Source organism: Hoplias malabaricus, chromosome 1, assembly GCF_029633855.1.
Source record: "Hoplias malabaricus isolate fHopMal1 chromosome 1, fHopMal1.hap1, whole genome shotgun sequence".
Classification (NCBI taxonomy): domain Eukaryota; kingdom Metazoa; phylum Chordata; class Actinopteri; order Characiformes; family Erythrinidae; genus Hoplias; species Hoplias malabaricus.
The window spans coordinates 70,985,909-70,999,586 of record NC_089800.1 but is presented as its reverse complement, the minus strand read 5'-3'; the positions used below and the strand labels follow the sequence as shown (position 1 = coordinate 70,999,586).

Below are 13,678 nucleotides of genomic sequence, written 5' to 3'. Positions count from 1 at the left end.
ATACAGTACTGAATATTTCAAAATCATTTATCTTCTCAATAGCCATGGTGCTTGTATAAAATTATACATAATTAGTCCACAAAAACAAATACAGTAAAACATGTTTTATTTAACAAGTAAAAGTAAAACATTTTACATTTTTCTAAAATGTAGTAGATATGCTGTGAGCTAGTGTGAAGAACAAAGCTCCAGATATTCTCCTTGATCAAATGTACAGCACACTTGACGTATGAAGTATTTATTCACTGGTAAAACTAGAGATGATAGACATAAAACAAGACTGCCAGGAGATTTAGAAAGGGTTAAACCAAAACATTCATTCAGAATATCACTACTTAATGTATATATATACGTTAAGTAGTATATATAGTGATATACAGGGGTTGGACGATAAAACTGAAACACCTGGTTTTAGACCACAATTATTTATTAGTATGGTGTAGGGCCTCTTTTTGGGGCCAATACAGCGTCAATTCGTCTTGGGAATGACATATACAAGTCCTGCACAGTGGTTAGAGGGATTTTAAGCCATTCTTCTTGCAGAATAGTGGCCAGGTCACTACGTGATGCTGGTGGAGGAAAACGTTTCCTGACTCGCTCCTCCAAAACACCCCAAAGTGGCTCAATAATATTTAGATCTGGTGACTGTGCAGGCCATGGGAGATGTTCAACTTCACTTTCATGTTCATCAAACCAATCTTTCACCAGTCTTGCTGTGTGTATTGATGCATTGTCGTCCTGATACACGGCACTGCCTTCAGGATACAATGTTTGAACCATTGGATGCACATGGTCTTATTGGTGCAATGTGCAATTAAGATTGGCCACCAGGCTGCTCCAATTTAGCCATGAAACCTCCCACACTAAAATGACAGGTGTTTCAGTTTCATTGTCTAACCCCTGTATATGCGCATATATATATATATATATATATAGTGATATATATGTGCCATGGCTGTGCCATTTATTAGCTAATAAACTTCACTATACAGATATGTTAGAACTGCATAGGAATGCTTTTTTCTACATTTTCTGTATAATTTAATGGTTAAAATAAAAAAATTTAAAAAAGTTATTGAGACTGATCTTTTGTTCTGTACTTAAGTTTAATGTTGCTTATGGTGCTTATTTTTAATGGAAGCTTGTATTAACCAAATAAATCTGTGTTCCTGTGGCCAAAGTTCAAATGTACATTGTATCTTTGGCAATGGAGCAGTGACAGATACCTGTAAAGGATAAACTGGGAAGATGAAGATAAACACAATTTCTCACTGAGTTCTTCTGCGTGTTTACAAATAAACAAAATTCTAAAGATGTATGCACTTTGGATAGTAAATGCAATACCCATATTTGTAGTGTAGAGATTTCCCATCACAAGTCAGTACATTTCACATTACCATTCTGAACAACTGTTTATAACTAAGACATAAGTAAGCAATTACATTATGCAGAAATTCAGTCATTATGTAGTTATTGGAGTTTCTACTGAAAAAATATTATAATCAAACACACGCCTTAGCCTGTCCTTTTGGACGTGTTATATTACACAAACAAAACCCAAGCGTAATCCTCATTGTTGAGTCATAGACAATAAAACAATAATAACAACCTCAAACAGCAGAACCTTAGATTCACTTCCATGTATCAACATGACCACAGAACAAAACCAAAACCATCACATTCTCTTGCCACTTTTAATGCAAATAATAAAAACAGTTCCAGTATAGTTTTCAATACTATACAATAATGCTATAACAGGAAACAGAAATCATTTTCATGGTAGGCTTTTTGGTAGTTTTCAATATGGCTACTCACAAACTCCCTTCAGCAATAGCCAGGTGATGAGAACTCCCACACTCCTTTAGATTTCTGTTTAAAAAAAAAGTGAAAGGCTTCTATCTTCGTAAAGCAGTTTCAGTTTTAGCTACAGGACATCCTCTGTAAAAAGTGTGTGTTTGTGGTATGAGAACCAAAGACATTCCACCAGTTCTGATTCAGGTGGTTTACAGTACAGCTGCATTTATTGTCCAAGTGCAACTCCTTGAAACATTGACTGTCCAATTTGGGGCAGTTACATAGCGTATTTCTGAGTCCATTCTCTGGCCAGTCTGTTGTACCTGACAAAGAAAAAGAAAATACAGTGTTTAGCTTTAAGCATAACACATGCTCACAGATTCACATATGTGGACACATTGAATAGCCAATCCACCTGATATTCCATGTTGTAAATAAAGAAGTCGCTTTAGAGTAGAAAGACTGAAACGTGAGGGTGAATTCTTGAGACAAGGATGGGATGATTTACGCATGCAGTGACATGTTATTTATGTTACCCTTGTAGTTTCAGTGCAAAAAACAAAAAAAGAAACATGAAAAATACATCGAATAACCGCTTACTGTATGGGTGAGGAGTAAATTGTGAACAAACCCCATCTATGAAAAAGCTGGCCTTGTGATATTTAACTGACAAAAGCAGAAAGAAAAGATTCCCAATGGTTTATTGTACAACTTGATTTTATTTTGTAAATATGAACACATTCAGAATTTTATGCCTGCAACACTAAAACATAGGAAAATAAAAAGTTTATAAAATATATACGATGGTGGCATATTCTACCCCTTTTTCACCAATTAACACAGCTCTGGGGGTCTTCTGTGACATTCCTTGGTCAAAATACCACAAGGATCAAACAACGCATCAGCCTTTTCTCCCTGTCTAAACAGCCCTGCTCAGAGCAACCTGTTATAGAGTCTGTTGCTTTGAATGAGAATGGCTGGTCTGTCTTCAGTCCAGATCTGTGGTGCATCATAAAGAGGAGAATCAGACAAAGACTGTTGAGCAGCAGAAGTCTTGTATCAGAAAAGAATGGGCAAAACACTAGTGACACTATAACTATAGGTATCCTCGGTTCCCAAATGACTAAACAGTGCAATTAAATGGAAGGTGATGTAACACAGAGGTAAGCCTGCCTCTGTCCCAACTTTTTCTGAGTGTGTTCAAAGGATCATAATCTCAATTTGTTTATATGTACAAAATGCAATCAGGTTGTTCAGTGGAAACATCGGAAATCTTTTCTTCGTCATTATGTCACAAAAGTAAAGTTTCGGGGACAATTAACAAGTCAGCCTTTGTAAATTACATATCATTTTAGCTTGTGGCTTATTCTTTCGTTATTACAATACAGATGCCAAGTGGGGTAGTTCACTGACTAAAACTTTTTATGCAAATTAGTATTTTGGGGCTGCATGGTGGGGCAGCAGGTAGTGTCGCAGTCACACAGCTCCAGGGACATAGAGGTTGTGGGTTCAAGTCCCTTTTTTTTCAAGTGACTGTGTGTGAGGAGTTTGATGTGTTCTCCCAGTGTCTGCGTGGGTTTCCACCGGGTGCTTCGGTTTCCTCCCACGGTCCAAAAAACACACGTTGGTAGGTGGATTGGCGACTCAAAATTGGCCATAGGTGTAACTGTGTGAGTGAATATGTCACCCTGTTAAGGACTGGTGCCCCATCCAAGGTCTGACCCCGCCTTGCGCCCAGTGATTCCGGGTAGGCCCAGATCCACCATGACCCTGAACTGGATAAGCAGTTACAGACAATGAATGAATGAAATTAGTTTGTCCTGGGACTAGTCTCTTACTTGTCTTTGTCTGATTTGTAGATGTGCGCTATGTCCGGGACTAAAGGATCATCTGGATTTGGGTCACACAGCAGTGAGCATATGGATAACAAAACTAGAACCAAAAAAATACAGAAACAAACAAACATGAGGCTGTAAAATTTAAGAAACATTTGATTAGAGAATTTCTGCGTTTGTCTTTCCTTGGAGGTTATAGGGACAGAACAGTAAATTTGTAGAATCCACACCTTTACATATTGTAAGAGCAGGGCTCCACTGAGAGCGAAGGATATCCAGACAGATACTGCCATTACCGTTGATGTTTGGGTGGTAGATTTTTGTCGTGAAGGCAACCTAAGAGAGAAACAAGAACTGAAATCTGGGCTTGTGTATCAGACAGTGCCTAACGTGCTCATTAAGGTGTAGGACTGTATTATTGATGAAGATAAAGATGATGATGCTTCTACTGAGCTAGATTAGGAAGAGTAGGTGGAGGTGGACGATTAATGGTTCCCACAATTTTTTAGGTTAAGTACTACTGCTACAAATCATAATAAAAATAATAAATATACTGCACAACACACCTCCTTTTTAATACAGAATATATCCAACAACCTATTTCCCAAACTCCGCTTACCTTTGGTGGTTTAAAGGGGTAATCTGTGGGGAAGTGTATGGTGAGGAAGAAAACTCCACCCTGATATGGACTGTCACCCTGTGGAAGAAAAAAGAAAAAAGTTAATGTAGATAAAATATAATAGAAGCTTCAATCATATAATATAAAGCATGATTTTAACAAAAATAAAATTGGATATGAGACTGCCCTAAAAAGTTATTAAACATTAACATTTTTTAAAATTTACAGCTGGAATGTATTGCCCTGTAGTAGTATAATATAAATACACTGCTTAAAACTTTTTATGGAAAACATTTTTCCATATTGATAGAATAACATTTACATATATTAATAATATTATATAAACAGACATGAGGACAAGATGTACTAGTAAGTATTTGTTGCCCTTTTTTCATGTTTTTTTGGTGTTAGTTAGTGATAAGTTCTGTTGACGAAAATGCCATAGTCAGTTTTTTGAGAGTTACTTTGCAGTGAGCCAGGGTTTGTGGCTACTAATTTTAGCCGGATTAGCTCACGTTTTAGCATTAGACACTGATGCTTTTCTCCGGTTGCTGTGTGGAATAAATGACTAGAATTACACTTTGTGTTGGTGGAACCTAAGCTTGGTTGAGAACAGCATTATAATCAGGTTTTTGAGAGTTACTGATTAACCAGGGCGAGTGGTAGTGCCAGCTAACTTTAGCCGGATTAGCTCACTTTTTAGCATTAGACACGGATTCTGGTTATAAGTGTTTTTCTATCTGTTGCTGTGGTTATAATGGCTAGATTACCACCAATGTTACTCTTTATGGTTGTAATAACATGGTCCAATGTGTATTATGAGCGATATGTGGGTTTTATCATGTATCAATTATTTTATTCGATTACACATTCCTCTGGTTCGACATCAGCTAAAGCCCCAAGAGCTGTTCGCAAACTATGTAAATATCACTGAGTGAGTGAGTGTGAGAGAGATAGAGAGACAGAGAGAGAGAGAAAGAGAGAGAGGGGGAGATATATATATAGAGAGAGGTGTGTGTGAGACTTGATTTCACGACAGTACTGTAAACGTGGATTATACTCAGTAGCGGGTAGGGGTTGCTCAGTAGACAAGACAATTCTTACATTGTATTCCTTTAAGTGACAGAAAAATAAATAAAAATAAGATTTTTGCTCTATCAATTTGGTACTAAAAGTTAATTCATGCATTCACTGAATGTAACCACTTATTCAGTTCAGGATCGTGGTGAGTTCAGAGCCTAGCAAGAATCATTGGGTGCAAGACACTCACACGCACTTGTGGACACTGTTGCATGGCCAATCCACCTACCAACGTGTGTTGTTGGACTGTGGAAGGAAACAGGAGCACCCAGAGGAAACCCACACAGACATGGGAGAACACATCAAATTCCTGACGAACAGTCACCTGAGGTGGGGCTCAAACCCAAAACCCTAGGACCCTGTAACTATGTGACAGCAAAAATATCTTTTGCACCAGGGGGACTACAGCCTGTAAATTTAGAACTAAAACATGTTCTTGTATGATCAATGGAACTGATTATTTATCAGTTTATCAGTAAAAACTTCTTCCTCTGAACTCTGTGACTCTTTTCTTAATTTCTTTGAACGTAAAATAACTAAAATTAATGAGTCACTTACCACTCCTGCAACCTATACTTTCTCTCCATGTTACTCACCCCTACTGCCTCTGGACCCCCCGGTTTTCTTCTCTGCTTTCTGTTACTGATTCACTCATTTTGGAAATTATTTTTAAATCTAAACTACAACCTGCCATCTTGATCCACTCCCTACACCCCTAACCAAAGCCTGTATAACTACTCTGGTCCCCCACCTCACAGCCATTATTAATCAGTCATTGCTCCATGGCCACATCCCCTCAATCTATAAAGTTGCAGCAGTAACTCCAATCCTCAAAAATCCTGGTCTTGATCAGAATAACTAAAACAATTTTCGCCCTATCTCTAACCTCCCATTCCTTTCAAAAGTTCTCAAAAGAATAGTGGCTAACCAACTTACACATGGTGTCCCTCAAGGCTCTGTGCTGGGAGCCTTGTTGATTATTATTTACATTCTCCCACTAGGTTAAATCACCCGTTGCTTTAACCTGAACGTTTATTATTATGAAGACGACACCCAAATTTATCTTTGATCTACATGTTAACTCCCTTGTTAAAACCTCATTCTTCCACTTACGAAACATTGCAAAAATCAGATCATCCCACTCTCAGTCTGCTGCTTAAAAACTCATCTCTGCATTCATCTCAAACCATCTTGATAACTGTAACTCTCTTCTCTCTTTAATTTTATTAATTAATTAATTAATTAATTACTCTTCTCTCCATAAGCTCCCGATGGTCCAAAACTCAGCAGCCCGCCTTCTTACCCACACCTCCTCGCATCAACACATCACACCTGTCCTTTATAATCTTCACTGGCTCCCTGTTGAATACCGTATTCAGTCTAAAATCCTGTTGCTCACGTACAAAGCCTTAAATCTCCCACCACTTTTGTCTCCTTCGTAGCCTAGGAGAGCGGGCTTTCTCCAGAGTCACTCCCCATCTCTGGAATTCTCTTCCATCACAAATCCAGCAGTCAAACTCTCTGTCTTCTTTTAGGTCCCTGTTTAAAACTCACCTATTCTTCCTTGCATTCAACCTCCCAGTGCTATAAATGTTTGCTTTTTGTTTTGTTTTTTCTTGTTGTCTATGTTATGTTTTCTGTTTGTTGCTACATGACCTGTAACTTTTAAGTGTCTTTGGATTCTTGAAAAGCGCTGTATGAATGTAATGTATTATTATTAATAACACTTTACTTACTGGTCCCATTATGGTAGCCTGCCAGTGAAACACTGAAATTAAGAAAACAGCAGAATGATGAAAACTTCTATTCTTTCCCCTTTAGATTTAGATTTTTAGTAAAACAAACATCAATAAACATTCTATAAATGTGCTGGTTTAGTCAGCAAAACAACAGAGTCATGCATTTTACTGCAGTTTATCTTGTTTGAGGTATGTGGTTAAGTTACGATTAATTTACATCTCGACTTTTTGATTATTTTAATACGTTAAAGATACGTATAAAGACTGTATAAACATATGTAGAAAATTTTAAAAAATGAATCCATCCATTTTTATGTACACCCATTGTAAAAGCAAACATTCAGCTGTGCACACACAGCTTGTATAATCTACATGAAAAAGCTTGCAAAATAAAGGGATGCACTGGAGAAACTCGTTCATTCATTGTCTGTAACATTGTCCAGTTCAGTGTCGCGGTCAGTGTCGCGGTGGGTCCAGAGCTTTCCTGGAATCATTGGGCGCAAGGCGGGAATACACCCTGAAAGGGGCGCCAGTCCTTCAGAGGGCAACACACACATTCACACACCTACGGACACTTTGGAGTCGCCAATCCACCTACCAACATGTGTTTTTGAACCGTGGGAGGAAACCGGAGCACCCGGAGGAAACCCACGCGGACACGGGGAGAACACACCAAACTCCTCACAGACAGTCACCCGGAGCGGGAATCGAACCCACAACGTCCAGGACTCTGGAGATGTGTGACTGCGACACTACCTGCTGCTCCACTGTGCTGCCCACTGGAGAAACTGTACATAAGGAAAGAGCCTGTGGAGCAATGGAATATATCCAATACATTTAGGATCAGCTGGAGAGGCATTTGAGATTGCCGCAGCAAAGGGGGGCAAACTGGCTATTGATTCCTTTGAACTTCACACAAAATTCTGTTTGAGAATATGTCAATAAGGTGTATATTCTGTGAGAATTCATTTAGAATAGTCATTTTTTGCTTATTTTTGTTGGCATCAAATTTTGCATAGCTTTGTATGTTTTTCGAGAGGATTGTCCAGGAATACAATTTTTCAAATGGCTGAAAAAAAAAATGGGACTGTGATGTTTGCAATAATCTACAAACAAGTTACTGTATAACAGCCATAAACATTTAATACATTGTCCAGCTCTAGTTGAGATAGGCAGAAACATAACACTCACAATCCTCTCCCATTGGTCCTGCTGAACATTGTGAAGGAGGGTCTCGCTGTAGGTCTTGTAACTCCTACACACACACACACACACACACAACTGAAACAGGCTATACAACATTTCCAAATGTTTGTATACTGCAATGGAAAGTTCCATGGAAAAATCCCTCATTCAAAATGATGAAGATGAAGTCAGTTTGGAGGAATTTAGCCAGAAGGCACTCTACAGCTTGACGGCATTAGCATCTTTTTTTCCCAATTCACTTCCGGTGAACTGGAGGAAAAGTCATTTACAGGGGAAATCCACTGATGTTTCAAATTTCCCAAATAATTCAATGGTTAAAATGATAACATTTGCTGGGTGTGGTTTGATTGGAATGGTTAGGTTTTAAAGAACAGTGAAGGTAAATGGAACCAGATGTTTAAGGGAGCTTCACAGGAAGCTGAATGCCTGATGCCTGAGCCATTGTCAAAGAGGTATACACAAGGAATAATTAGGGAAATAAAAACATGTTTTCCAGATTTACCATTATCATCACTTCACATTAAACCCTGAAGACAGGTGAAGTTTGACTTTTTGGTCTTGGACAGTGATTAAAATGGCTGTATTTGTGTTGTGTAGACATTGCGACATCTGGTTCCTGTCACTACCACTGTTAGGAAAGTTTGTAAGATCCTCTACAATGAAACAAGCCTAAGGTTATTAGTCGGTTATTAGTCATAAGAGCCCATATTTTTGTCTAAACCAATCTTAATGACCTAATTAATATCTTAGAGATAGAGCTACTTTGAAATTTGGAACAAAATCTAATTAATTCTTTGATGAAATGTGTTACAACAGCAAAAGAGGCTTAGTATTAAATATATCACTACAGTATGCACTTAAATGAGCTTTCAGTCCAGTAATGATTCTTCTTCATGTTAATATACTGACACCTAGTGGTTTGGATGTATCAGAGATTCTGTATCTAACCTATTATAAATATGGCCACCCTCGTGTGTGGGACCTATATTGTCTATTCATGGACTATAAAGCTATCCTTTATCTTACGCTATTCTTTTATGGTAAAAATTAAGCTTCAGGGACAAATGTGCTTTACTGTTTTATTCACAAGGCAAAGACCTCATCTAAAGTTGCTTTTAGGCCTTATTTATGCTTAGAAAACCCTTCCCTGTGTTTGTCAGTGGCATGACAACTGATGGCATAGCTGCACAAACACTTTAGAGCAAGCCATATAATTACAACTGTCTCTAAACATCTTCCCAAAACACATAACCTGTACTTTGATTCCTGAAGTCAACACTGTAAAAATACCCAATTTGGGCCTAAACACACCAACTGTTCTGTTCCACGGCAAAGGGTCAATAACGTCTACGAAATATTGATTTTCACTTAAAAAAGTTTTATTAAATTGGAAAAGTTATGTATCATACCTTTTATACTTTTTAGGAATGTACAATAAATATAGGAATAGTGTCAATATTAGTAGATATTGGCTTATAAAAATGATCCAAATTTAAAAGCTGAACACTCTCCCTGTTACCATGATCTTAACACTAAGACGTTTTTTGGGAAACTGGGCCCAGATTAGCTCTGACTGGAATTCCAGAACATACCTATTGGTAGTTCTCCACTCTCTTTTTCCAACATCTTTTTGCTCTCAATTTTGACTGTTCTGCTCTCATCTTCTCAGTTTTTGCTCAGTTCTCTTATTTCTCTTGTCATGCCTGTTTTATTATATTGTTTAATACCATATTTTAGCTCTCTTGTGGACGTGGGTCCAGCACTTTGATTGGTTCCCCTTATTATTTCAGAAGCTGAGCAGAAACAGGATGGCTCACTTGGTCCCGTATATTCTGATATATGACTGAGTTGTCCTATTTTACAGTTTCTGGGGTGATACGCAGTCCCAAATATGTAAATGCTAATGCACTGAAAAAGTATTTTTTCAATAACAACAGAAACAAAATGTCCCCTTTAAAATGAGGGAAGTGTTTAAGTCTCAATATTTTTTACTAGGAAAGGTCTCAAGTGTCAGTTTGGGATGTTTTGGGAGCAGTGGATTATTTTTATACTGAAGGACAAACTTCATAAATTGAAGTAAAGATTAATTCAACTGAGGGAATGCATTAACTTGGGGGAACGATATAATCAGCTGAATGTCCGCTGGAATGTTTTAAGCCTCTAAAATATTATTTGTTTTAGCATCGTGGGGGCTCCATCTCGGTAACACACTTCAGACTCCCAGTTACGTGGAGGGATGCTATTAGGAAGAGTGTGGTATCAGAAGCAGACAGATGTTGGTAAACATAGCTGAGAGTGTACGCCTTGTCCAGTTTAGCACACAGCCGGCTTTGTCACTCTCAGCTCCGATAAACAGACGTTAAATCACATTCACACCGCCTTTAGCCGCACTGGGTGAAGAGCTAAAGAGCCCTCCACTCCCAAGACTAACTGTCCGCCGAGTTATCATTCAATAAACATTACAGAAGGACATTTTACCTTCTGGATCCTCTTCAGAGCCATAACACCCACCAATATCTCTCCCTCTTTCGCACTCTCTCTCTCACGCACGCGCGCGCGCCACACACACACACACACACATGTATACACATACAGTGGGTCTCTATTTACATCAAAATAAAAGTCCAACAAAAATATAGTATCTGTTAATACTCTTCGGCTGTGTCTGAAACAGAAGGGATAAACCTCGATGCCGTGTTGTCTAAGTTGTCTCCTTAGTCAGAGCATTAGAAGGAAGCGTTTAGACATGAAGGCTCGAAAGGCAACAACACGGCATGACGTTGCTAGGATACCGAGAGCTGACTGCCGTCAAGTGTAGGTAACAACATATTCAGTAATATAACTGAAATAAAATGTTAAGAAGGAAAATAATAGAATTTTTTAATACTCACACAATAACTTATACACATGTAAAAAGAAGAAACAGCAACATAACATTTTGAAATTTGCATCAATTTACTACTTAGCTGCTCGTCCCAAGGTAACTAGGTTTATAATTATTTTTATAATTGATGTATGTGGTAATAATTGTTATTGTTTATTTCGAGAAAATATGTTTAAAATAATAATGCGGCTCCAGGGTCCAGGGGGTGTGGGTTTGAGTCCCGCTCCGGGTGACTGCCTGTGTGTGGAGTTTGGAGGGTTCTCCCCATGTTCTCGTGGGTTTCCTCCCGGTGGTACGTTTTCCTCCCACGGTCCAAAAACACACGTTGGTAGGTGGATTGGTGACTCAAAATTGTCCGTAGGTGTCGCCCTATGAAGGACTGGTGCCCCTTCTTTCCAGGGTATATTCCCGCCTTGCGCACAGTGATTCCGAGTAGACAGACGATGAATGAATGAATGTATAAATATAAAGAACGATTGTAATGTTTATCTAAATGTAAACCGGCGAAGGAACATTCGTAGGCAGTGTTTGTCGCTATATTATACATTTAAGAGTATATTATGTACTGATTTATCTCTGATATTTCATTAATTTATTCTTAAAGGAAGTCTTTAAATAGACGCAGCCCTTTTTGGTTGAACGGACTATCTCAGCATATATACACGGATATTTCAGCTGTAAATAAATATACTGTGCCATTGCTTCAGCTGTTTAACTAACTCATGTTTATGTTTACACTCTCTCTTCAAAATAAAGCTCACCTCTGCTTTGGAACACAATGCTACATACGGGCAGGTCGCGCAAATGTTTTCTACATTCAATTCAGACTAGCCTCGCTATGCTTCTTCCCTCCCTCGGAATACTGCCTCGATAGATAGCATTCCATTCGTTTCAGACACAGGATTTGTATTCACTTCAAAATAAAAGCCCAACGAAAAATGTTGCCACAGCATATGTCAAAAGACACGTTTTTGCTTATTTCCTACAGTGAATATGTTTATGCAATTGTCTGTTTCTGGGAATGTCTGCTCCAGCTTTCTTTAAATGTATCCTGTGGAAACACCAACGTTTTGCATACACCTACTGTATGTACACCTCTGGCAAAAGTTATGTCTCTCATGAGTCAGACAACTTAATTTTTACATTCAAAGTAATTTTTTTGGATTATAACTATTGCTGTTGTTTTGTGTGTATATACTTACATTCTGCAAAATATTGACAGTTGGTCAATAAAAATATTTTAAAACCTGTTAAAAAACCTGCTCAAATTATTGCCTACCCCACCATTACTTCATTCAAACAGCTACATGTTCTTTCTGAGCAATTTCAATAAACATTCAAAAGCTATTGAAATGTATTCTCAAAAATGCATCATCATGGGCCATTAATTGTTAAATTGACCAAAATAAGAGGTGTAGTATGTCATGTGGGTGGCACTTGATCAAATACAACTTGTTTAGAAACAATATCATGAAAGGTTCAAAAGCTATTGAAATTTATAATGAAAAATGTATCACCACGGGCCAGTAAGGGTTAAATTGACCAAAATAAGAGGTGTAGTATGTCATGTGCGTGGCACTTGATCAAATACAATTTGTTTAGAAACCAAATCATCAAAGGTTCAAAAGCTATTGAAATTTATAATGAAAAATGTATCACCACGGGCCAGTAAGGGTTAAATTTATCAAAATAACAGGTGTAGTATGTCATGTGGGTGGCACTTGATCAAATACAATTTGTTTAGAAACCAAATCATCAAAGGTTCAAAAGCTATTGAAATTTATAATGAAAAATGTATCACCACGGGCCAGTAAGGGTTAAATTTACCAAACTAACAGGTGTAGTATGTCATGTGGGTGGCACTTGATCAAATACAATTAGTTTTGAAACAATATCATCAAAGGTTCAAAAGCTATTGAAATTTGTAATGTTAAATGTATCATCACGGGCCAGTAATGGTTAAATTTATCAAGGTAAGAGATGTAGCATACATCATGTGTGAGGTTCGTCACCTTCGTTTTTACTGTGTAGTGTAGTTTGTAAACGGTCCCTTAGCTCTCGCGGAGATTGCGGCAGCCCATAGAAAACAATATATTTCGTGTTTTTTAAATGGCAAACAATTCTGACATAAACTGAGGTGTAGTTGCTTGTCTTGGATCCCAAAAACAATACTTTGCAAGTTTTAAGTCATTTGCATGCACCGTTTGAGAGCTATTGAAGAAAGAAATCTGAATATGCGAATATGAAACCAACTTTACCGGAGTCAACGAAATGTGTGTTCCGCATTTAACCCATCGGTGGCAGTGAATACTCTCTCTCTCTCTCACACACACACACACACACACACACACACACACACACACACACACACACACACACACTAATTCACTAGGGTCTGCGATCACACGCCCATTGCGGAGGGCAGCCATCCCCTGTGCCCAAGAAGCAGTTGTGGGTTCGGTGCTTTTCTCAATTGCACCTCAGTCATGCATTGAGGGAGGAGGACAGTGCTCTTCCTTCA

General features: G+C 38.2%; 1 protein-coding gene across 5 annotated transcripts; it reads right to left on the bottom strand.

The window, feature by feature from the left end:
* Window positions 1-226: 226 nt before the first annotated feature.
* ube2d1a (ubiquitin-conjugating enzyme E2D 1a) lies at window positions 227-12,071 on the bottom strand. Of its 5 annotated transcripts, none has more exons than XM_066682716.1 (7): window positions 10,752-10,856; window positions 8,259-8,322; window positions 7,065-7,096; window positions 4,249-4,326; window positions 3,860-3,965; window positions 3,633-3,726; window positions 227-2,117 (listed from the first exon to the last, which is right to left on the bottom strand). In XM_066682716.1, exons 1-7 carry the CDS (start codon window positions 10,773-10,775, stop codon window positions 2,072-2,074), a joined length of 444 nt encoding a protein of 147 aa, XP_066538813.1. In that variant the 5' UTR covers window positions 10,776-10,856; the 3' UTR covers window positions 227-2,071. The 5 variants fall into 5 exon arrangements, with proteins under 5 accessions (XP_066538813.1, XP_066538788.1, XP_066538798.1 ...); XM_066682691.1 differs by lacking the exons at window positions 227-2,117; window positions 10,752-10,856 and adding exons at window positions 2,308-2,793; window positions 11,919-12,071; XM_066682701.1 differs by lacking the exons at window positions 227-2,117; window positions 10,752-10,856 and adding exons at window positions 2,308-2,793; window positions 10,959-11,047.
* Between the last annotated feature and the right edge of the window lie 1,607 nt (window positions 12,072-13,678).